Below are 26,354 nucleotides of genomic sequence, written 5' to 3'. Positions count from 1 at the left end.
GGTGGTAGTATCGTGGTTTGGGCCCGTTTTGCTGCATCTGAGCCAGGACGGCTTGCCATCATTGATGGAACAATGAATTCTGAATTATACCAGCGAATTCTAAAGGAAAATGTCAGGACATCTGTCCATGAACTGAATCTCAAGAGAAGGTGGGTCATGCAGCAAGACAACGACCCTAAGCACACAAGTCGTTCTACCAAAGAATGGTTAAAGAAGAATAAAGTGAATATTTTGGAATGGCCAAGTCAAAGTCCTGACCTTAATCCAATGGAAATGTTGTGGAAGGACCTGAAGCGAGCAGTTCATGTGAGGAAACCCACCAACATCCCAGAGTTGAAGCTGTTCTGTATGGAGGAACGGGCTAAAATTCCTCCAAGCCGGTGTGCAGGACTGATCAACAGTTACCGCAAACGTTTAGTTGCAGTTATTGCTGCACAAGGGGGTCACACCAGATACTGAAAGCAAAGGTTCACATACTTTTGCCACTCATGGATATGTAATATTGGATCATTTTCCTCAATAAATAAATGACCGAGTGTAATATTTTTGTCTCGTTTGTTTAACTTAATCTACTTTTAGGACTTGTGTGAAAATCTGATGATGTTTTAGGTCAAATTTATGCAGAAATATAGAAAATTCTAAAGGGTTCACAAACTTTCAAGCACCACTGGAGCGGGTTTGTCCTCCAGACCGTTAGATGGCGCTGAAAACATGTTGGACTGTAGTTTTCTGAAGCCTTACCGGATTTTCCCTCTTGTCTGTGACGCGTTTAATGGAATGAATGAAGCTGTGGGTTAATGAAGAGCCTCCCGGGGTGGGTTTGGGTCAGTTCTCGCTCTGTGCTCAGGCTCCTGCGCTGGAACTCGGCTCCCCCGGAGTGATATGATGGCCGCGGTGGTGATTGTCGCTGCTGCTCGGACGCCGATAGGTGATCAGTTCACTGCCCTACACTCTCTTCATCTGCTCACTGTGGCGTGTTTACACTGCTCATGTTTTATCTGAGCGCTGCATGGTCCTGACATTTTATAACCGGATATTGATCTGAATGTTATTTCTCTGTATTTTGTAAATTAATCCGCTTAATATAATAAATTAGCTCATTAGATTAACAGTTTCCTGTTAGGGCTGTACAGAGCCTGTGGAGTCCTAGGAGAGCTCTGATTGGTTCAGTGGCGCTCGCGCAAAGCTTTCTCTCGTCCTGATTGGCTGAGTCGGTGCAGGGCTGCCCACGAGCGATTCCTTGTGATTGGCTAAAAACGGATCACCTGAGGTGAGAGAGCTGTGGAGTGTGATGAGGTCATCAGTAAGTGCTGGACTCCACATGGTCTGTTTACTGAGTGGAAAAGACACTGAACATGGACAGCCTGTGTGTGTGTTACTGTTTTTGCATTAATATGTGAATCAACTTTAAAATCTTTTGTCTTTCCATGACTCCTCCATTATTATATTGCAGGTATTTATCAGATCCTCTTATCCAGAGTGATGTGCAGCAGGAGGTAGGGTGCATCAGTTGCCCCCTAAAAATGAAAAGTTCCTCCGATCATGATGCATTTTTGTTTTTATGTTCCTTTTGGTAAGAAAACACACTGTGTGAAATATTTTGACAAAATTCAAGAGTTTAATGGTGGCACCAGGAGCTCAAAGTTATGGAAAAAGCTGCTATTTTATGACAATTTCGATCACTTTTCATGAAACATTATGGCACCTTATAGAGTATACCAAATATCTTAGATACACATTTTTAGTACATATTCTAAATATATTATCAGCACAGTTTGAGTTTTAGCTGTTCACTGAATCATTGTTCAACTACTTTTAACAGGGATGTGATTTTTCTGCGAATTCGCGGAATTCCGCTTTTTTCACCTCAAAACTTGAAAAAAAAAATGCTTCCGATTTTTCCCTCAAATTGACATTCGTATCCTATTCGTTCCGACTTTGTTTGAAAGATGGCAGCCTCGGATTTGCATCTTTACGCCTCGATCACGGAGGCTGCCATCTTTCAACTCTTTGTTTGAAGCGAGTGCATTCATTGGTTGTTACAGAGCGATGGGCTAATCATGTACCTTGTTTCATCTCATTGACGTAATTATGTCATTTACGCAATTACGTCATTGAGATGAAACGAGGTACGTGATTGGCCCATCGCTCTGTAACAACCAATGAACGTGCTTGTTAGATAGCTGTACGTAAGCTCGCTTCAAACAGAGTTGAAAGATGGCAGCCTCCGTGATCGAGCGTAAAGATGCAAATCGAGTTAAAGAAATCGACAGAATAGTGAAAAACAAGTTCTGCTGGGAATGGTTGGAGAAAGAGGTTGCTACAGATGTTGGACATGAGACTGTGAGACATTTGTTCAGCAATTTCGTTCTTTGGGGAGAGGGCAGAGGTCTCTGGCTGTCAAGTTTGGGGATGCTGGGACCTCCCCTGCCCGAGCTACGAGCGTCCAAAGTCAGGCTGGAGCCCGGGATAGAAACGAAACCTAAGCGGAGCGCCGCGGCTCGCCTCGGGGCGAATTACATCCCAAGGCGCGGGGCTAGCGGGCCCTGCCGCACTGGTTCTTTGGTGTGTGTGTGTGTGCGCAAGAGAGAGCTCGTGTGTGTGTGTGTGTCAGAGTTGCATGTTGACCATTAAATTGGCTTGAATTTGTTAATCATGACAAGTTTTTTCTTGTGTGTTTGCTTGCCATTTTAGTACAATTTTTAAGTCAGAAAACCCCAAAACCCAGGAGCTTCGGGGGGCTTCCCCCCTTGTCCCCCCACCAGGGTGCTGCCCTGGACCAGCTGGGGGCCTGCGGCCCCCAGACCCCCGGCTAAAATTTTCAGATAATTTCACCAGCCCCAAATCACGTCCCTGTTTTAAACAATACAAATGTATTATGAATCACATTAATGCTTCTCAATCCCTTGCAAAGGTTCTTAACACGATCTCTGGCTCACAAGAAATCAATAAATGCAGTCCAACATTGTGATTCAAACCTTACGCGAAAACATAAAATAAGCTTTTTTTGGCAAAAAATGAACCTCATGGTGCCACCATTAGACTTTTGAATATGGTCAAAAAATTTTACAGGATGTCTTTGTTGGTGTAAAGGAACACCCAGACAAAAATGCATCAGATCTTATGAAAGTGAGGGCAACTGATGCACCCTAGCAGGAGGGTACATGACCCAGTGCTCCTGGAGAACAAGTCGAGTTTATTTCTATAGCGCTTTTAACAATAAACATTGTCGCTTCGCAGAATTTGAACGACTTAAAACATGAGCTAATTTTATCCCCAATGATGAAGCCTGTGGCGACGGTGGCAAGGAAAAACTCCCTCAGATGACACGAGGAAGAAACCTCGAGAGGAACCAGACTCAAAAGGGAACCCATCCTCATTAACAGTTTTAACATGAAGTCAGTTTCATCGATGTTCTAAACTCGTTGATGGAAACTTGAGTGCAAAACTGTTAATGACAACTGCAGTCCTAAAGTTAGCAAGTCAACTGTAGTCCTCAGCCATAAAAGCATTACTGTAAGAGTCCAGAGCCATCTTTTGACTGTCCACATGGGGCCGTCCTCCACAGGAGCGATGCGATGAGACTCCAACCAGACACAGGGCACCAGGATGAATCAGGCAGGTTTGAGGAGCAGAAGAGGTTCAGCATCTTGATCTCAGGACCGACATGTAACTGGGGGGGGGGACACAGGTTGTTGGGTATGCCCAATGTCACCTGAATAAGTAGGAACAGTATACATATTGCACTGAGTACAAGCAGGGACTCCGGCAAAACTAACTATGACCGCAACAGAACAGAGGGTTAAGGGCCTTGCTCAAGGGCCCAGTAGTGGCAGTTTATCAATGCTGGGGCTTGAACCCATGACCTTTAGATCAGTAACCCAGAGCCTTAACCGTTGAGTCACCACTGTCTCTCATTATAGGTTATGAAAAATATATTAGAGTGGCGACTACAATTATTGACACCTTAACGATCTTTTGGCCGTTGCAAAAGTAGAAAAGACTTTCAATATGAAAATTGTGCGTGAATAATTACTCAAACATCCACTGGGAAAAAAACGAGTTGATTCCTGATTACTTAGCGTATCAGATCACATGACACCGTTCCACAATTATCGACACCCAGATTATTTCTAAATAACTGGTATGTGGTATTAAGTTAACAAAACATAGGTTTGATTTAAGTTGTTTTACATAGACTTGTATTGAGTACAAAATGTCTCATCTCATTATCTGTAGCCGCTTTATCCTGTTCTACAGGGTCGCAGGCAAGCTGGAGCCTATCCCAGCTGACTACGGGTGAAAGGCGGGGTTCACCCTGGACAAGTCGCCAGGTCATCACAGGGCTGACACATAGACACATACAACCATTCACACTCACATTCACACCTACAGTCAATTTAGAGTCACCAGTTAACCTAACCTGCATGTCTTTGGACTGTGGGGGAAACCGGAGCACCCGGAGGAAACCCACGCGGACACGGGGAGAACATGCAAACTCCGCACAGAAAGGCCCTCGCCGGCCCCGGGGCTCGAACCCGGACCTTCTTGCTGTGAGGCGACAGCGCTAACCGCTACACCACCGTGCCGCCCCAGTGCAAAATGTATTTTATATAAATGTATGGATGTCGGTGTTTATGTAAATGAGGAAGTAATTCTAATGTTTGTAAACAAATGAAGTGATAATGTTTAACCTGCGTCAGAAAATCTTTTTGTTCCACTTTAAATATTTTCGTAGATCAAGTTTTGTTCATCATTCGTTGTTTTGTATTAATTTCTAGTTTTGTAGTTTACCAATAAACGTCAACAGGGAATCGACGTTGTAACCACATGAAACTCCAGGTCAAAGGTCGCACGTCATTCCTCAAACCAAAATATAAAATGTCTACTGATCTCGTAATATATGGTAGATATTTACAATAAACTGAAAAAATGTTTTCTGAATGGAAAAGAGAAATCTGAATATTTCAAGCATGTAATTTTTTTTGTTTTGTTTTTTTATGCTAGGAATTTAATTCTGGTCTAATTCTATTTATTGCACTCGGATTCCAAATACTCTATAAACATTCCATTCTGTTACAAATCAGGAAGGAAAATTATTATAAATTGCAGCACTTTTTTTTTTTTTTTTTAAAAGTACTTCAACAATGTGACCCAAAGATTGATCCGTAACAGTTGTAAATGTCCCTTAATCCCACATGGTGTCGATAATGGTGGACACTGGTGAAAATGATCGCTATTATCAACACCTCACGTGATTCTCAAACGCATGTTTAGATACAAAATGGCGGCTGTCAAATGAAAGAGTAAGAAACAAAGTAGGTTTCAACGAGGAGATCATGAAATATCAGTGAATTTGATCAGTAAAAACACGTCCATGATCTTTCCACCATGCTCACCTGCGATGACAACGTCTGGATTTTCTGAAAAATTGCTGATCATGCTTAAAAAAAAAAATTCCATCTCCGGTAACGAGCTGCGTCATCAGACGACAAGATCAAAGGGCGAGGGTCTTCGGGTTGATTTGATTAACCAATAATAACTGTTGAACTGAAACTCACCTTTGTAAAATTGTTTTATTGGTAAATCTGAAAAGGTGTCGATAATTGTAGCTGCTGCTCTAGTTGATAAACCCCTGTGACGTGAACATAATCCACCCCATAAAATAGTTTAAACATTTACCAAGTCCTTTCAACCCAAAGGGGAAGATTTTGTGGGAAGAAGAAATTGAAGTTTGTTTTGTATTTATGTATCTGAAGTCTTCATGCCATTCGCATGGACGCTGATGAACCACTCTTGTATTTGTTAATTAAATCTCTCAGCAATTTTACTTATTTTCCAGCAAAGTGCAGCTTTTGTAAGCAAAAAGACTTTGCTGTCTGGTATAGCTAAACAAATTTAATTATTTTAAACGACTGCAATCGTGGATTCACCCTTTGGTCAATGAAGCCATCATCGTTTGTTATGTAGCTAAAATATAGCTCATAGAAGTGTTCATACAAGATCTCATGTGTGTTTACTTAAACTGGATAAAGTTCAGCATAGAAATGAATTAGAAAAAAGCAGGAATACTGCTGTGGTGGCATTCAGTGTCTAGGATAAACAGGAGTGTTGAATGAATTCCTCTTTCTCAGCTTTATCCAGGGTCCTTCACATGGGTTAGTTAGTGTTGCTGATCCCTTTGCATGGTTTCAGTATTGTGTACGGTATAGTGGTTAGCCCTGTCCTCGCAGAAAGAAGGTTATGGGTTCGAACCTCATTGGAGCCTTTGTGTGTGGAGTTTCCATGTTCTACCCATTCCTGTGTGGTTACCAGAGGACTACACCCCCCCCCCCCCCCCACTGTCACCCTAGCTGTATAGGCGAGAAGCCGAGGGCTACGGAAATGGACATCGGTGCCGCCCGATGCGTCTTGACTGCCTGGGAAGACCAGGGCATGGTGTGGGAAGGACTTTAGACTTTTTAGACCCATTCATGTGTGGGTTTCCTTTGGGTGCTCTGGTTTCTTCCCACAGTCCAAAGACACGCTGGTCAGGCCAACTGGCGACTCTTAAACTGCCCGTGAGTGTGAATGGTTGTTCTGTGTTAGCCCTGCAATGGGCTCCAACTTCCCCTGTGACCCTGATGGACAAGCAGTGGAGATGATGGATGGAGGTGTTTATAAAAAATGTGAAGGTGTTGTTCATGGTTTAAATGACATCTTTGTGTCTTTCCAGGGTCCTTCAATGGGGCACTGAGCAGTGTGGCACCTTCTGATTTGGCTACAGTAGTCATTAAGGATGTCCTGAAGAGGGCAGGTGTAAAGCCGGAGGAGGTATCTGAGGTCATCTTGGGACACGTGCTCACTGCAGGTAATGTATTTACTGCACAAATTGGGTCGCAAGCTAATCACCTTGGGAGGCTGGAGAGCTTTGATCAGTTGCTTCCAGGCTGTACTGTAATGATGCATTGACTGCATAGGATTCACGGGTTTTACATTTTTTCAGAAATGATGAAAGGCTTCTCTAGGCTTCACTTAATATAGCATAGATGTTGATATTCTGTAATTTATTTAACCTTTATTTTTATTTCAAGTTTGCTATGAAACCCTATAAATTTGCTAGGTGGCGCACACAATACACCGTCTCTGATTTTACTGTATTAAACGTCATCAGTAACTAAGGGACTTGAGCAGTGTGTGTTCAGTGCTAACGGTTTCCTCTTGGTGTTTTCAGGCCATGGGCAGAACCCTGCGCGGCAGGCGAGTGTTGGCGCAGGAGTCCCGTACCCTGTGCCCGCGTGGAGCTGTCAGATGGTGTGTGGCTCTGGTTTAAAAGCGGTGTGTCTTGGAGCTCAGTCCATCATAATGGGAGAGTCCACAGTGGTGGTGGCAGGGGGCATGGAGAGCATGAGCCAGGTAGGTCATGAGATCGGGCCTCAACGAACAGCGTACGGCAGTCTGATTGTGGACCCGGCAAAGCGTTTCAGTGGAACTGAGCAAAATATTTCCATTATAGGTTTCTGGAAAAATACTGTAGTAGAACTGAAACATACATTTTGTGCAAGAGAATGAATGAATGATGAATGAATGAATGAACCCTTTGTCACTGTTACCAGTGAAATTGACCATCAACCTGTCCTTACAGAGGGGGAACAGGACAGGAAGACAGGGATAAAAGAAAAAAAGGAAAAGAAAAGATGAGGGGGAAAAAAAGAACACCCCCCCCCCCCCCCCCCCCACACACACACACACACACACACGCACTATGCTCCTATCAGGAGTACAGTGTGGGAGCATTTAAAAACCTCCGCAAGAGCACACAATAACACAAGTACACTTTGAAACATGGGACTTGAAGGGGTAAGGGGGTAGGAGGGGAGGAGGTAGAGGTAACCCAGCGCAAGCAAGCAGCCGTCCGCTCCTGCAGCCATGCAAACGGCGCTGGTCACGCACCCGCTTGTCTCACTGGGGGTGAAAAACGGTGACCGCGGAAAATTGGGGAAGGAATGCGAGAGTGTCTCCCAGCAGTGACTTTCTGGGGGAAATGTTACCCAGCAACGGCCTTGATCAAGGCCAGTCCTGGTCAGGGAGACGAATGTCGATAAGAGAGAGGTTGTTTAATCTTTCAAACAGACGCAGTCTTTATACGTCCATATCTGTCCATTTCATCCATTCTGTTCAATTCAATTCCATTTGGTCTCCGAAATACGTATTCCTTGCAAAGCTGAAAGCTGCTCCAAGATAACAACCATTTTGTGGTTAAAGTTCTGAATGTCCACAGTCCAAGTGCAAACAGCTTTGCCCACCACTCCAGTCAGAAGCATGTTCAGGAACAAACTCACGTTAACGGCGCTAAAACGCCTGAAGAGACGCCGCTAGGATTGTCCGCTTTGCTTCTACAGACTTCTCGTGCAGTGGGAAAAATGCACTGCTGTGTGTTCCATATGTAGAAGAACTATCGAGGAGACGACGAGGACAACCTCGAACTTCAATCGTCATTTGGCGAGACTCCACCCAGAGAAGGAAGTGACACGCTATGTTCATTGCTCTGTAGATAGTGGGTGGGGCTTGCTGAGCGATGAACAAGCTTTTTATCTGTAGCCTGTTAATTAAAATGGTGCCGTTGGAGTCTGGAGTCTCGTTCTCGGACTTGAACACTGGGGACTCGCGCCTGGACTCAGACTTGAGGTTTCCTGACTCGACTACAGCCCTGGTCACTGTTCAGTAATGTTAATTGCTTGTCTTGTCCTTTCTAAGCTAAGAATTTCACGTAGCTGAACGCTTGCGAATTTTAGTTCGATGCTGAGATTCACAGTGACTGCCACTGATGTGTTTTGGATTACAGCATGTTGGTTTTTCTGTCCACTTTGGTCCTTAGGCTCCTCACACAGTGCGAATGAGGTCAGGAATAAAGATGGGAGATGCCACACTGCAGGACTCTGTAGTAGCTGATGGACTCACGGATGCTTTTCATCACTACCACATGGGTATCACGGGTATGTTTGACCAGCCTTGACATTTCAAGTTTTGTACTTTGGAATGATGGACTGATGTTGGCGAAGTGCACACCAACCACACCAGTGCTGAATTAGAAATCCACTTTTATAGGTCAGAAAGGTATTTTTAAAGCTTTTGGTGTATAATTTTTTTGCACTTTGTCATCTCTCTGTAGCAGAGAACGTGGCTAAACAGTGGGGCGTGACCCGAGAAGCTCAGGATCAGTATGCCGTCACATCACAGAGCAGAACCGAGGCAGCTCAGAAAGCTGGTTACTTTAACCAGGAGATTGTTCCAGTTATTGTTCCTTCAAGAAAAGGTAATGCTTTGTCAGTTCTCTTACTTGTTGTATTTTATCTTCCAGCTTTTATGCATTTTGTTTAAGAACTTTCCAGCATCACCTGAAAGCCTCGCCCCTTCCTCCATCTCGCATGAATAATCGTCTGACCTGTGCTTTTGACTTGACTTGTTTGAAAGTTGCGCTGACTCGCTAGTTCATTAATGTGAAAAATCCATCACTGATGATCTTTGCTAATACTTGACAAATGGACAGAGAACATTTATAGTTCTTAGGGATGTCACAGATTTTATTGGCCAAAAACGAACAGCACTTTGAAAAAGCTGAGAATTGAGTCGAGGCCTGGAATGAAGTGTCAAATCGAACATGACGTATTCTACTGGTGTTGATTTTAAACTTTTTTTTTTTTTAAATGGTTTGTTTCCTTGACTTTACGGTCACTCCAGAGCTGACTGGTCTGAGGATGTTTTGCATTTTTATTTTTTTTATATCAGGTCCAGTAGAAGTCACAGTTGATGAATTTCCTCGCCATGGGAGCAACATAAATGCCATGTCCAAGCTGAAGCCTTGTTTTCTGAGGGACGAGTCTGGCACGGTCACAGCTGGCAACGCATCAGGTAAATAAACAAGACTGACGCTCAATCATAGTCGGCTAAATAACCCAGAGTTCATTCACTTATGTAGCAAGGCAGTCTTGAGCTTGTAAAATCTTTCTCCCTCATTATCTCTGGTGTTTACCCGTTTCTCTTTCACAGGAATAAATGATGGGGCTGCAGCTACTGTGCTCATGAGCCAATCAGAGGCTCAGAAACGGGGTCTGCAGCCAATGGCACGAATTGTCTCATGGGCTCAGACTGGTCTTGATCCATCCATCATGGGCACAGGTCCAATTTCAGCCATCAGAAAAGCAGTGAGTGTCTCTTACAGTCCACGGATGGCTAGTCGTGCAGTTACCAAAACAAAAAGTTGACTTTTGTTCTAACCTGTCCATAAAAATAAATATTTAAAGCATTTACATATGGCTTTTCCAAGCTCTTTAACAATTATGCCATGAAATCGAGTCGTACATGAGCTGATAATCGGCTATAACCCATGTACAACGAGATTGAGTGAGTGGAATAACTGTTTTATTCTATCCACATTCACTGGATTTTGAGAAACGGAGCATTTTTATTTTTTTGCAAATTCGATAAAAACATTTATATAAAACGGCCGATGATCATTTCCGCTTAGGTGGATTTAAAAACCTATCAGTGGCTGCATGAATTGACTTTAGTGGGGTGTGTGGTTGTGGTATAGAACAGCTTTAGACATTTAATTCTTCTGTGGACATTTCAGTTCTGTAATTTTCAAACTTCTTTGAGCTTTTGAACTAGTCTTAAAAAATTCAACAAATTTTAGTGGTTAAAGATGAAGAATGTAAACAAACCGCCGAAATGACAGGAGCAATTTGTGAAATGTGGTGAAAATTCTTTGAAAAATAAGACGTTCTTGCCATCAAATACTTTCATTCCATATTTTTTGTTTGGGGTTTTGTTTTCGAGTAGTTTTTATTTCATCCTCTGGTTGGATCGGCAACACCCCAGGAAGCCCAGCAGCTGAGTAGTGAGTAGCCCATCAAGTTGTTTTCTGATGGTTTTGGGTGGGTGTGTGCACGCACCCGCACACCACCCAAGGAAAGATTGTTTTTCTCTACTCACGGTATATGAGCTGGTAGCCAATCAGAGTGCACGACTGCTTATATCCAGTGAATTTGGGTATAATAAATCTGGTGCAGTTATGTAAATGCACGTGTTCAGTTATTGATGTGTAAATCCAAACTGCGTCTCCTGTGTAACTAGACGGAGAAGGCTGGCTGGCAGCTCCCTGAGGTGGATCTCTATGAAATCAACGAAGCCTTTGCTGCTCAGTGCCTCACAGTGGTTCAGGAACTTGGCCTGAACCCTGACAAGGTTGTTCATTTTCTTCACTTTCCTTGAAGCGCATGACCAGTGTTAATCAGAATTAATGGCCCTTTTAAAGGAGAACTGAAGTCATTTTTAAACTTGCTTTAATTCTTAATTAACGTGTTATTCAATTACATTTTCAGTTTTAGTAATCTTATATTGTGACTCATATATTGGCAACTAATTGCAATTAAATATTATACTTATCGGCCTATTCGGTTTTTAGCCGTGTTGAATTTAGTTCGTTTGGTCCATGGCAGGCGTCGCTTATCCACGCGATCTTCACGAGACTTGTGCAAGACTTCGAAACGTGAAGTGTCAGCCAGGTGTCAGTGCCGCCATTTTGAAAACTGTTTTCTAAACTAAATATTGCACAAAAACGAGTTTAAATGACGATTACTGCCCTTTTTTTTTTTTTTTTTTTTTTTTTAAAACTTTCCTGATTGCTATCAAAACAAACAAAACTTCCGGCTTGATTACATCAGCATTCGAAAGAGGGCGCGCACGTGTTTTGATGACCCGTGTCCGAAATCGCTCCTTACTCAATATATAGGGCACTGTATAGCGAGGACGCCATTTTGTAGTGCTGTCCGAAACCTTAGTGAGGATTATTTACACCCTATATAGTGCACTCAAAGTATCCCACGATGCATCACGAAAAGTAGTGTACAACGATGGTCACTAACCAAAGCAATATACACTACCGTTCAAAAGTTTGGAGTCACTTTGAAATGTCCTTATTTTTGAAAGAAAAGCACTGTTCTTTTCAATGAAGATCACTTTAAACTAATCAGAAATCCACTCTATACATTGCTAATGTGGTAAATGACTATTCTAGCTGCAAATGTCTGGTTTTTGGTGCAATATCTCCATAGGTGTATAGAGGCCCATTTCCAGCAACTCTCACTCCAGTGTTCTAATGGTACAATGTGTTTGCTCATTGCCTCAGAAGGCTAATGGATGATTAGAAAACCCTTGTACAATCATGTTAGCACAGCTGAAAACAGTTGAGCTCTTTAGAGAAGCTATAAAACTGACCTTCCTTTGAGCAGATTGAGTTTCTGGAGCATCACATTTGTGAAAATGGCCAGAAAAATGTCTTGACTATATTTTCTATTCATTTTACAACTTATGGTGGTAAATAAAAGTGTGACTTTTCATGGAAAACACAAAATTGTCTGGGTGACCCCAAACTATTGAACGGTGGTGCATCCCATCATGCATTGCGGTCACGCTGAAAGAAATCAAATTAAAAGTCTCAAATGTGATTTAATAAAAGGCAGCGGCAAAGAAGAAAGTATTCAGCCTTGATCTAAAAGAACTGAAATCTGCAGGTACTTTGTATTGATTAATGTGTGAAATGCGCTCAGTATAATATGGATTTATCACAAAAACACACGCATGTATTTATTATTTTAATCGTGCGACAGTAATGACGTAAATACCAGCACGACGGACTAGCGGCCGAAAACTTTTTTTTTTCTCCCTCTATATAGTAGTTCCCTATGTAGGGAGTAGTGAACGAGTGAGCGATTTCGGACACCAGGAACGTTGGCAGATGTCGGTCACTTTGATTTCCGCTGTACGTTTTACTTCCGTCCTACGATGTCTCGCACAGGTCTCAGCGAATCTCATTTACGGCCATTGCTTTGACATATGGACTGATGTATTACAGAGCATATTTCACACACTCATAACTTGCTATAGCAGCGACAAAATAGCGATTAAAAATGTGTTCCTATATTTAATAAAATGAGTGAGAGAATTTTGATAAATTTGCTTCAGTTCTCCTTTAACAATAGACATGGTCACAAGATCTTTGCAGAAATCCAGACGTAAGGTTCTAAATGTGTAGAGCCTTAATGAGCGAGCCAGACACTACAATGGAAAGGCAATTTTAATATTTATTTATTTACTTATTTCCCTCCCCCCACCACGTCCTTGAGAGGAACCGGCCCTGTGTCCGAAATCATTCCCTATATAATGGACTATATAGTGAGTTCGCCATTTTGTAGTGCTGTCCAAATGTATAGTGAAAATTATTACACCCTATATAGTGGACTCGTAGTATCCCATAATGCACCGTGAAAAGTAGTGTACAACTGACGGGCACTAACCAAGCAGTATACACCGCCATGCATTGCGGTGGCACTGAAAGGAGAAAAAAAAAGTGTTGGGGTGAATGGACGCAGGAAGAAACACAAACAGACGTTCAAGTACAATTACAAATAGTAAGAGAATAGAAAACAAGCTAAAATAGAATAAGAGGAGTAAAAATTGGAGTGCAGAGCGAGGAATTACTCAAAAGCCTCATTTGATTTAATAAAAGGCAGCAACAAAGCAAAGTATTCAGCCTTGATTTAAAAGAACTGAAAGATGCAGCAGACACAAAGTACTTTGTATTTAATGTAGGAAATACGCTCCGTATAATCTATCACATGCATGTATTTATTTTGAAAACCTACCAGCCAACTGATCCGGCACGTTTTCATCATGTGACCGTAATGACCGTAATAACGGTGTGGCGGAGTAGCGTCCCAAAGTGGTTTTACGTTTTACCAATGAGCTCATTTATATAGTAATTCCCTGTATAGTGAGCAGGGAGTAGTGAATGAGAGTGATTTCGGACACAGCCCAGGTGTTTGTATCCGTGTGGGAACGCCTAGAAGGTTGTCACTGATGCATAGAAATGACCAACCTGTTGCTCGTCACAAGTAGGGACAGATATTCTCAGCAGACCTAAATCTCCCTGTGCAGTGTATCCTGGAGTCTTGGCACCAGGGCCGTGTTAACCCTTGCCGAGGCCCTGGGCATACACACCCCCGAGGCCCCACCCCCGCCTGTTGTCAACTGCGCTCAGCAAATTCACCCCCTCAGACGTGCCTGTCTAACGAGACACAGAAACTTAAATACTGACAGTGGCACAATTAGAAATACAACCCTGATTCCAAAAAAGTTGGGACAAAGTCCAAATTGTAAATAAAAACGGAATGCAATGATGTGGAAGTTTCAAAATTCCATATTTTATTCAGAATAGAACATGGATGACATATCAAATGTTTAAACTGAGAAAATGTATCATTTAAAGAGAAAAATTAGGTGATTTTTAAATTTCATGACAACACATCTCAAAAAAGTTGGGACAAGGCCATGTTTCCCACTGTGAGACATCCCCTTTTCTCTTTACAACAGTCTGTAAATGTCTGGGGACTGAGGAGACAAGTTGCTCAAGTTTAGGGATAGGAATGTTAACCCATTCTTGTCTAATGTAGGATTCTTGTTGCTCAACTGTCTTGGGTCTTTTTTGTCGTATCTTCCGTTTTATGATGCGCCAAATGTTTTCTATGGGTGAAAGATCTGGACTGCAGGCTGGCCAGTTCAGTACCCGGACCCTTCTTCTACGCAGCCATGATGCTGTAATTGATGCAGTATGTGGTTTGGCATTGTCATGTTGGAAAATGCAAGGTCTTCCCTGAAAGAGACGTCGTCTGGATGGGAGCATATGTTGCTCTAGAACCTGGATATACCTTTCAGCATTGATGGTGTCTTTCCAGATGTGTAAGCTGCCCATGCCACACGCACTAATGCAACCCCATACCATCAGAGATGCAGGCTTCTGAACTGAGCGCTGATAACTTGGGTCGTCCTTCTCCTCTTTAGTCCGAATGACACGGCGTCCCTGATTTCCATAAAGAACTTCAAATTTTGATTCGTCTGACCACAGAACAGTTTTCCACTTTGCCACAGTCCATTTTAAATGAGCCTTGGCCCAGAGAAGACGTCTGCGCTTCTGGATCATGTTTAGATACGGCTTCTTCTTTGAACTATAGAGTTTTAGCTGGCAACGGCGGATGGCACGGTGAATTGTGTTCACAGATAATGTTCTCTGGAAATATTCCTGAGCCCATTTTGTGATTTCCAATACAGAAGCATGCCTGTATGTGATGCAGTGCCGTCTAAGGGCCCGAAGATCACGGGCACCCAGTATGGTTTTCCGGCCTTGACCCTTACGCACAGAGATTCTTCCAGATTCTCTGAATCTTTTGATGATATTATGCACTGTAGATGATATGTTCAAACTCTTTGCAATTTTACACTGTCGAACTCCTTTCTGATATTGCTCCACTATTTGTCGGCGCAGAATTAGGGGGATTGGTGATCCTCTTCCCATCTTTACTTCTGAGAGCCGCTGCCACTCCAAGATGCTCTTTTTATACCCAGTCATGTTAATGACCTATTGCCAATTGACCTAATGAGTTGCAATTTGGTCCTCCAGCTGTTCCTTTTTTGTACCTTTAACTTTTCCAGCCTCTTATTGCCCCTGTCCCAACTTTTTTGAGATGTGTTGCTGTCATGAAATTTCAAAATATCTCACTTTCGACATTTGATATGTTGTCTATGTTCTATTGTGAATACAATATCAGTTTTTGAGATTTGTAAATTATTGCATTCCGTTTTTATTTACAATTTGTACTTTGTCCCAACTTTTTTGGAATCGGGGTTGTACTATTGAACAATAAAACTTTATATCCATCAACACCTATTTAATCGAGAAAAAGCAATGGTGAAATAGGCAATTGCATGGTGAAAAAAATCCATCAGACATCACGGTTAACAAGTCTGGTTAACTAAAGTTTAACCTCAAGAAGTCTTTGAATGAGTGAGTCAATGAACAACATGTCAAGAACATAACCTCGGCCTACAACAGTTTCTTTAGTGTTCAGAACAAGAACATTCATTTGGTATATAACCGTTCGTTTTCATTTTGGAACCCAGGTGACTTTTAACTTGTGAAAACAGAGTGATAACAAAAAAATATCTTGCTTCTCAGAAATAAATCTCAAAATGTGAGGCTGTGTGAAACATTTCATCCTTTCACACACGTAATGTCCCAAACAGCAGTGGCACACAGCTTTGCGCATTCCGTTTGACAGCCATGGGTCAACTTACAAGGGCACTTTCCTACTTTTCTGGAAAGCGAAGTCATTAATTAAATCATTGAACTCAAGCTGGCGTAGCGTGTGAAGACATGGTGGACAGTGATCATATTGACAATGACGGGTGATTTATGCGACGGGACAAGGTGGGCTTCCTTATGGGTGGCGAAATGCATCAAAAATGTTATCAATATGATCAAAACTTCTGAAAATATCGTTTCATATTTTCCGATCTCGCTACCTCCGAGGCCCTGGGCAGCTGCCCATGAAGCCCATTAGGATAACCCGTCCTTGCTTGGCACTGATGAAGTCTGAGACTGTGCATGTGATAAACCTGTTTTATTTACTATTGCAGTAGATTGAGTAGAGCTATTTTGTATCCTAAGTTTGTTAGTGTGGTTCTTACTCTGGAAAGAATAACGATCTGAGAAAAATGGATTGTTTTATCGGACTGGACTTTTCAGGAGTTGTAATCAGTGATCGATTGGGGGGGGAAGGTGATTTGATCTTTAACACAAACTTTAACTGCTATAGAAGTTCCTCTGAACAAGCCCTTTCTGTTCAGTTAATGAAGGCATGCCGTTTTTATCCCCCGCTGGCCGAAAGGCCTGAAGGGAGATTGTCGTGGCGATGTCTGTCCCGGGAAGGGTGCTCACCTTCTGAAATCAACTCCTCTCTCAATTTTTCGAGGAATTTCACAAAACTTGGCAAAAGGCCTTGTTGTATGTCGGTAGTACACGTTTTGTTCAATTCAGTCGCATTTTACCAGAGTTGTGGCATAGTTTCCAGCAGGGGATATTGTGCTCTCATACCCCTTTTCCACCAAATCAGTTCCAGGGCTGGTTCGGGGCCAGTGCTGGTGCTGGTTCACAACTCGTTCAACTTGCGAGCCAGCTGAGAACCAGTTTGTTTTTCCATAGCTCACGGTGCTAAGGGGAGCCACGTCAGTTACGTCGCTACGTTTGCATAAACCTTGGCGCGAATATCGAAGCAAAAACAACACTGAAGAAGCAGCAACAACAACAACAATAATAATGGATGACTTCGCGTTTGTACAGCTGCTGCTTCTCGTCACTTAAAAATGGCAATCTTTCGTGGTCTTATTGTTGTTGGTCTTAACAACTCTGCCCCCCCCCCCCCCCCCCCCCCCCCGGGCTGCTGACGTAAGCGGTTCTTTCCTCTGGCCCAGCAGAGAGTTGGTGCTAGCCTGGAACTGGTTTTTCTGGCCCCAGAGCCAGTTCTTTGTCAGTGGAAACAGAAAACCCGGTTCCAAACTAAGCACTGGGTCATTCCGTGCCAACTCACCTAAATTTCAGGAACTCCCCCACATCACCGTCTCAGATTTTACTCAAAAAATTCTCTAATCAAGAATCATATGTTTGTACCACACATGCAGAATATTAGCCCCCAATTATGTTGTAGTTTTGGAACTACAGGCCTTTGAAATATTGATGTCAAAACACCACGTCGAAATTGGCTCTTTCCCCAACTTCAGAGACCCATAACTTTTTATTGCAGCTATCTAGAAAGTTGTGTGTGCAGATTCTTACTGAATGATACCCACTCTTTTCAAATCTGTTGCCAGAAAGCCTCTGAAGGACATACTTTTTGCATAATAGGAAGCCAAAAATGGCATTTTGGCCAAAATCGCTTAAAATTCATTAAAACTCAAAGGGGCCTAGTAGAAATATGAAACTAGTTAGATTTTTTTCCTCATTACATAGTAATTGTAGGGTTGTTATCTGTTTACAGAAACATTTTGCGATGAAAATTATATTCCTGAATTTTAAAAAATTTTTAACATCTTACGTCCTTTCCGAGGGGGCTAAAATAGGGCATTTTTGCCATCTTATTTGTTAATGTGGCTAGGGGTTTAGGATCTTCTAGTTTTTTGTGAAGATGCTCTCATATAAGATGTAACTACTCCCTGATTTTTTTTTTTTAACAAACGCCCCTTGCTTCATATTTTAATAATTTTTTTTGTACATGGACAGTTTCATCATTTTTCACTTTTTTCCACATTCAGAACTCTGTAACTCTACATTGGAAAATTCCTACTAGCAGCTATTTCAGATTTACATACACTGACATACAAATTTTCATATTTTAGTAGTAGTCTGCCCAAGAAATTCATATTTTTCTTTCTATTGGGACCTAAAAACAGCTATTTGGCCAAAAATGACAAAAATGTTGACTTGATATTTTTCAAGTTCTGGAGGGAATGGGCTATTTTCCTCATAAATTAAAGATGTGGTGACTTTTTCTATCCTGGAACAAGATCTCATCACAGCTTCTGCCCAATTGCACCCACTCAGCTGGAGATGAGAAGGGTTTCTTCTGATGTGGTACCATCATCGGTAGTGGACATAGGACCTGAAACCACACCAGTTTTACAGTCCCGGTTACAGGCCCCAAGCCAAATGTCCCAATCTGCACCAAATATGTACCAGCCAGGCAAATATATTGCCTGTGTTTATGACAGAAAATGGTACATTGGAAATATTGTCACCAGAAATGAAGAAGAAAATGATGTGTATGTCAATTTCATGAGACAAGGACGAGGCAACACATTCTCATGGCCACCACAAAGCAGGAAAGATGAATGTTGGGTGCCTTTGCTTCATGTCCTTTGTGTGGTAGAGGCCCCAAACATAAAAAGTGGGGGACGCCATTACCAACTAACAGAGGATGACTTCAAACTTGTGAAAGACTTAAGTTTTAACTTATGTACTACTAGATGACAGTTTATGAGTGTCTTAGCACATCACATGAAACTGTACTGCCTGTGAATGAATTACCCATTATCACGGATGCCCATATTTGACTTTAAATTATGTACAAATCTTGTGATGTTTTTCAACATCATGATCATGGATCATTGAATGTGTTAATATGTAAATAAAACCTCATTGCTAAATGTTTTGTGCTTACACAACCTTGAAGTATATAAAAAATACTACTCCAGAATTTTATTTTTCTATATTTTCCAAGGATATTCAACAAAAATTGCAATTATACCTAAAATTTTCTAATTGCAAAAAATAATATACAATACAGAAAAAGTTGTTCAGGAAATGTGTATGCCTAGATTAGGTTCTTATAAGCCTTAATTTGTGTGCAAAACACCCCTTTATTATTCCCTTGTTTATTAAAAGCTGCCCAGCGTTTTTGTCATTTTTGGCCAAATAGCTGTTTTTAGGTCCCAATAGAAAGAAAAATATGAATTTCTTGGGCATACAACTACTAAAATATGAAAATTTGTGTGTCAGTGTATGTAAATCTGAAATAGCTGCTAGTAGGAATCTTCCAATTTAGAGTTACAGAGTTCTGAATGTGGAAAAAAGTGAAAAATGATGAAACTGTCCATGTACAAAAAAAATTATTAAAATATGAAGCAAGGGGCGTTTGTTAAAAAAAATCAGGGAGTAGTTACATCTTATATGAGAGCATCTTCACAAAAAATTTGAAGATCCTAAACCCCTAGCCACATTAACAAATAAGATGGCGAAAATGCCCTATTTTAGCCCCCTCGGAAAGGACGTAAGATGTTAAAATTTTTTTTGTAAATTCAGGAATTGAAATTTCATGGCAAAATATGTTTCTGTGAACAGATAACAACCCTACAAATACTATGTAGTGAGGAAAAAAATCTAACTAGCTTCATATTTCTACTATGCCCCCTAGAGTTTTAATGAATTTTATGTGATTTTGGCCAAAACATCATTTTTGGCTTCCCATTATGCAAAATGTATGTCCTTCAGAGGCTTTCTGACAACAGATTTGAAAAGAGTGGGTATCATTCAGTAAGAATCTGCAAACACAACTGTCTAGATAGCTGCAATAAAAAGTTATGGGTCTCTGAAGTTGGGGAAAGAGCCATTTCGTCATGTGGTATTTTGACATCAAAATTTCAAAGGCCAGTAGTTCCAAAACTACAATGAATTGGGAGCTAATATTTTGCATGTGTGGTACAAACATATGATTCTTGATTATAGAATTTTTTGAGCAAAATCTGAGACGGTGATGTGGGGACCCTTAGGTGAGTTGGCACGGAATGACCCCACTGGCCCCGAACCAGCCCTGGAACTGCTTTGGTGGAAAAGGGGCATCAGAGCACTCTTGTTAATTAAATGGTGTATTAGGAGAGACTAGATCAAGTGTCATGATTCCTTTATCAAACATCCATCAGGCTCCTGGGAAACTGGAGCCAGTCCCAGCTGAGGCAGGACACGCCCTGTGAAGGTCGCCAGTCAGACGTATTATCCAGCTGTAATTTGGGAGGCATTAGATAAATGTCTTTGCTCATTCCATCCCATTCCCATGCACTCGATTCATAAAGGTTTGTCACCAATTAAAGTGAATTCCTTGTGAACATCGCTCTGCTAACCCGACACTGACTGGCACAAAGTCGATGTTTGGATTTAAATAGGCAAATACTTAAGCCTTTGACTGGTTAATTACTGCAGTGATTAATGCATTTCAGTTGGCACCGATTCCTTTAACCCTAACTGATGCAGTGAGTAGCTTCTCATTTCTTAAACAGTCATGTGGGAAGATGTTACTGTTTCAGAAAGGTCAAATTATTGGCCTGCATCAAGCAAACAGCTGGGGAGGTTTCCAGTAGCTTCGGCATTGGGTTAAGAACTGTCCAGTGCATTATAAAAACCTGGAAGGATTCGTGGTGAACTGTCAGCTTGATGGAAGAAATGTGGTCTAGGAGGAATCTTGACTGAGGTGTGATCAGAAATCACTTAAATGCTTGAAGTCAATTTAAAAAAAAAAAAAGTTATACAGTGCCTTGCAAAAGTATTCATCCCCCTTGGTGTTTGTCCTGTTTTGTTGCATTACAAGCTGGAATTAAAATGGATTTTTGGCAGATTAGCACCATTTGATTCACGCAACATACCTAGAATTTTAAACGGGATTTTTTTTTTTTCATAAATTGTGACGATGAAAAAACAGAAATCTGGGGTGTGCATAAGTATTCACCCCCTTTCGTATGAAACACCCTAAATAAGAGCTGGTCCAACCAATTCACTTCATAAGTCACACAATTAGTTAAGAGCCACCTGTGTGCAATCAAAGTCTCACATGATCTGTCACATGATGTCTGTATAAATCAAATGCAGGGCAATTCTGGTGGAAAACCTGTTTGAGTCAGCCAGAGGTTTGAGACTGGGACGAAGGTTCATGTTCCAGCAGGACAATGACCCTAAACATACTGCTAAAGCTACACCAGAGTGGTTTAAAGGGAAACATTTAAATGTCTTTGAATGGCCTAATCAAAGCCCAGACCTCAATCCAATTGAGAATCTGTGGCATAACTTGAAGATTGCTGTACACCAACGCAACCCATCTAACTTGAAGGAGTTGGAGCAGTTTTGCCTTGAGGAATGGGCAAAAATCCCAGTGGCTAGATGTGCTAAGCTAATAGAGGCATACCCCAAGAGACTTGCAGCTGGAATTGCAGCAAAAGGTGGCTCTACAAAGTATTGACTTTTTTTGGGGGGGAATACTTGCGCCCACACTCCAGATTTCTGTTTTGTCATCATCTTGTTTGCGTTACAATAATAAAACAATGTGCACCTTTAAAGTGGTCGGTATGTTGTGTAAATCAAATGGTGCTAACCCTCCAAAAATCTATTTTAATTCCAGCTTGTAATGAGACAAAACAGGACAAACACCAAGGTGGATGAATACTTTTGCAAGGCACTGTATTTAGTGATGGAGCATTTCTACATGCTCAATGTGACTAGAACTCACAGGCTCCGGATGGAACAGCTGTGTGGCCATAAGAAAACCACTTGTAGGTGAGGATAATCAGAAGAAAAGGCTTCACTTTGCTAGGGAGCATCAAGATTGGGCTTTGGAGCAGCGGAAAGGTTGTGTGGTCGGAGTCCAAATTTACTCTCTTCTTGAGTGATGGGTACATGAGGGTAAGAAGGGAAGCATTAACATGTCATGCATAGTGACCACTGTACAAGCCTCTGAAGGCAGCATTACGATCTGTAGTTGCTTCAGTTGGTCAGGTCGAGGCTCAATAATGTTATATGGCAATAAAATTAAAGTCATCTGAATAAGCAGGTTATCCCATCAATTGATTCCCCTCTCCAGTGGTGCATATTCCAGGATGACCATGCCAGGATTCACTGAAAAATTAAGCATCTCTGTGGGCATTCAATTCACACATGAATTGGCCGCCAGCGGCCTGACCTTAACTCCACTGAAAGTCTTTGGGGGTGTGGTGGAGAAGACTTTTTAGAGTGCTTTGACGCTCCAATCATCGATACGAATGTCAATTACCTTGACATTACTTTACAGGCAGATGAGCAGATGCTCTTATCTGGAGCAGTTGGGGGTTGGGTGCCTTGCTCGAGGGCACTTCAGTTATTCCTGCTGGTCCAGGGAATCAAACCAGTGACCTTTTTGGTCCAAAGCTGCTCCCCCCCCCCCCCCCCAAATCATTAGGACATGGTGTTCCCATTCACGTTCCCATGTAGCTTTAGTTTGTACTAATTCATGTGCCATGTACAGTGGGGCAAAAAAGTATTTAGTCAGTCACCAATTGTGCAAGTTCTCCCACTTAAAAAGATGAGAAGCCTGTAATGTTCATCATAGGGACACTTCAACTATGAGAGACAAAACGAGAAAAATCCAGAAAATCACATTGTCTGATTTTTAAAGAATTTATTTGCAAATTATGGTGGAAAATAAGTATTTGGTCAATAACAAAAGTTCATCTCAATACTTTGTTATATACCCTTTGTTGGCAATGACAGAGGTCAAACATTTTGTGTAAGTCTTCACAAGGTTTTCACACACTGTTGCTGGTATTTTGGCCCATTCCTCCATGCAGATCTCCTCTAGAGCAGTGATGTTTTGGGGCTGTCGCTGGGCAACATGGACTTTCAACTCCCTCCAAAGATTTTCTATGGGGTTGAGATCTGGAGACTGGCTAGGCCACTCCAGGACCTTGAAATGCTTCTTACGAAGCCACTCCTTCGTTGCCCGGGCGGTGTGTTTGGGATCATTGTCATGCTGAAAGACCCAGCCACGTTTCATCTTCAATGCCCTTGCTGATGGAAGGAGGTTTTCACTCAAAATCTCACGATACATGGCCCCATTCATTCTTTCCTTTACACGGATCAGTCGTCCTGGTCCCTTTGCAGAAAAACAGCCCCAAAGCATGATGTTTCTACCCCCATGCTTCACAGTAGGTATGGTGTTCTTTGGATGCAACTCAGCATTCTTTCTCCTCCAAACACCACAAGTTGAGTTTTTACCAAAAAGTTCTATTTTGGTTTCATCTGACCATATGACATTCTCCCAATCCTCTTCTGGATCATCCAAATGCTCTCTAGCAAACTTCAGACGGGCCTGGACATGTACTGGCTTAAGCAGGGGGACACGTCTGGCACTGCAGGATTCGAGTCCCTGGCGGCGTAGTGTGTTACTGATGGTAGCCTTTGTTACTTTGGTCCCAGCTCTCTGCAGGTCATTCACTAGGTCCCCCCGTGTGGTTCTGGGATTTTTGCTCACCGTTCTTGTGATCATTTTGACCCCACGGGGTGAGATCTTGCGTGGAGCCCCAGATCGAGGGAGATTATCAGTGGTCTTGTATGTCTTCCATTTTCTAATAATTGCTCCCACAGTTGATTTCTTCACACCAAGCTGCTTACCTATTGCAGATTCAGTCTTCCCAGCCTGGTGCAGGTCTACAATTTTGTTTCTGGTGTCCTTTGACAGCTCTTTGGTCTTGGCCATAGTGGAGTTTGGAGTGTGACTGTTTGAGGTTGTGGACAGGTGTCTTTTTATACTGATAACGAGTTCAAACAGGTGCCATTAATACAGGTAACGAGTGGAGGACAGAGGAGCCTCTTAAAGAAGTTGTTACAGGTCTGTGAGAGCCAGAAATCTTGCTTGTTTGTAGGTGACCAAATACTTATTTTACCGAGGAATTTACCAATTAATTCATTAAAAATCCTACAATGTGATTTCCTGGATTCTTTCCCCCATTCTGTCTCTCATAGTTGAAGTGTACCTATGATGAAAATTACAGGCCTCTCTCATCTTTTTAAGTGGGAGAACTTGCACAATTGGTGGCTGACTAAATACTTTTTTTGCCTCACTGTATTTATGGCTGTGCTTGTCTCCCTGTTGCAGGTGAACATCTGTGGTGGAGCGATCTCCCTGGGTCACCCTCTGGGTATGTCTGGCTGCAGGGTGCTGGTGACCCTCCTGCATGCACTTCAGAGGACTGGGGGCAGTAAAGGGGTTGCTGCACTGTGTATTGGAGGAGGAATGGGAATTGCTATGTGTGTCGAGAGAATTTAAGACGCCCTCAAACACCCACACACAGACCAACTGCTGTTTCAAAAAAATGGAATAGGGTTTTGGACATTTGCTTAATTTAATTGTTTTAAACCGTATGGAAAATGTCCAGGGTAACTTGTATAATTCAGTCGTCTCAGTGGGTTTTTCTGAAGTATTAAACACTAAAGTCATGTACATAAATCCTCAGTCATGCTGTGATTGTCTGACGTTTATGTAATTTGCAGTACTTGGGGTACGATGATGGATGAGGCGAGCTAGAAGATATCTGGTAAAGCCGAGAATTGAAATGTAAGCCGTGCAGGTAAAAACGCTGCTTAGACGTGGATTGATTGATTGTAGATGCAAGCAACTCTCATATCTTAAGCTGTAAAGCTAAATGGAAAGCAACGAGAGTGTCGACCTTCAAACATTCCATTAACAATGAGCCACAGGAGGAAAAAAAGAAGCTGTAGAATGTTCTCATATGTTCAGTCTAGATGTCTCACTGTACCTCCAAGTCAGATTTTTACTAGAGCAGCGGCTGCAGTTATCAACACCTTAACAATCTTTTGGCCGTTGCAAAAGTAGAAAATACTTTTCAGTATGTAAATTGTGCATGAATGATTACTCAAACTTCTACTGGAAGGGGGGAAAAAAAAAGTTGATTTCTGATTACTTAGCGTATCGGATCATGTGACACCATTCCATAGTTATCGATGCACCGATTATTTAAAAAAAAAAAAATAATCGGTATGTGGTGTTAAGCTAAAACATAGTTTTGATTTAAGATTTATTTTACATTTTATATTTAGTACAAAATCTCTCTTACTCCGGGTGCTCCGGTTTCCCCCACAGTCCAAAGACATGCAGGTTAGGTTAACTGGTGACTCTAAATTGAGCGTAGGTGTGAATGTGAGTGTGAATGGTTGTCTGTGTCTATGTGTCAGCCCTGTGATGACCTGGCGACTTGTCCAGGGTGTACCCCGCCTTTCGCCCGTAGTCAGCTGGGATAGGCTCCAGCTCGCCTGCGACCCTGTAGAAGGATAAAGCGGCTACAGATAATGAGATGAGATGAGATAATAACTGTTGGAACTGAAACTCACCTTTGTAAAAAATTTTATTGATGAATCTGAAAAGTTGTCGATAATTGTAGCCGCTGCTCTACTGGTAAACTATATATTCCGTTAAAGGTCTTCTACCTTAGACTTGCCTTAACCTACATCTTATGTGCCATCAGGCTGAATTGGCCTCATTCCTGTGCTTCAGGATGAAAGCTTCAGCAGCCTGATGAAAGCTTTATATGGAATGCTGTATGTGTTGGCGCTATAAAAGCGCTGTACAAATAAACTTGATTTGATTTGTTGGTTTGAAGCCTCAGGGGGAAAATCAGGTTTACATTAAACTTCACAGTGAAAAATTCAACCTTGGCTTTTGTGATCTGTCACTTTATATAGTCAATCCTTTAACTTTAGTTCATTTTGTTATCTTGTGAAGTCTCTTCCTTTTAATATGTAATCCTTGACAGCCTTTAACAATATTTAATCTGCCACAGACCTTTAGAAGATTCTATTCCAATAGATAGAACACTCTGTTAGAGGACATGTAGATATCTTCTTTAGACAATCTTAGTTTTTGTTTCAAGAAAAAATGCACAATACAATTGGAGAAACTGGCAACTCAGGAAGTCTGGTCTGTCTCAGGAGCTGATGAGTCAGTTCTACGCTGCCATCATTGAACCCGTCCTGTGCACATCCATCCCAGTCGGGTTCGGAGCAGCCACAAAACAGGACAGGAACAGACTGCAACGAACAGTAAGGATTATCGATGCTACCCTGTCCAGCCTCCAGGATTTGTACATCTCATGAACCAGGAAGTGGGCAGAGA

General features: G+C 41.9%; 1 protein-coding gene across 1 annotated transcript; it reads left to right on the top strand.

Moving 5' to 3' along the window:
• The first annotated feature begins 752 nt into the window (after window positions 1-752).
• On the top strand, window positions 753-25,392 carry acat2 (acetyl-CoA acetyltransferase 2). The gene is made up of 9 exons (XM_060917958.1): window positions 753-928; window positions 6,716-6,850; window positions 7,214-7,395; window positions 8,858-8,975; window positions 9,152-9,295; window positions 9,769-9,891; window positions 10,030-10,184; window positions 11,116-11,226; window positions 24,321-25,392. Exons 1-9 carry the CDS (start codon window positions 883-885, stop codon window positions 24,489-24,491), a joined length of 1,185 nt encoding a protein of 394 aa, XP_060773941.1. The 5' UTR covers window positions 753-882; the 3' UTR covers window positions 24,492-25,392.
• Window positions 25,393-26,354: the final 962 nt, after the last annotated feature.

Source organism: Neoarius graeffei, chromosome 3, assembly GCF_027579695.1.
Source record: "Neoarius graeffei isolate fNeoGra1 chromosome 3, fNeoGra1.pri, whole genome shotgun sequence".
NCBI lineage: Eukaryota > Metazoa > Chordata > Actinopteri > Siluriformes > Ariidae > Neoarius > Neoarius graeffei.
This window is presented reverse-complemented; position numbering and strand designations above follow the sequence as displayed.

Coding starts and splice junctions, on each gene's coding strand:
- acat2 (XM_060917958.1), top strand. CDS start 883: ATGATGGCCGCGGTGGTGATTGTCGCTGCTGCTCGGACGCCGATAG. Junction 7,396..8,857: donor GCATGGAGAGCATGAGCCAG/GTAGGTCATGAG, acceptor TTTGGTCCTTAG/GCTCCTCACACAGTGCGAAT. Junction 10,185..11,115: donor TTTCAGCCATCAGAAAAGCA/GTGAGTGTCTCT, acceptor CTGTGTAACTAG/ACGGAGAAGGCTGGCTGGCA.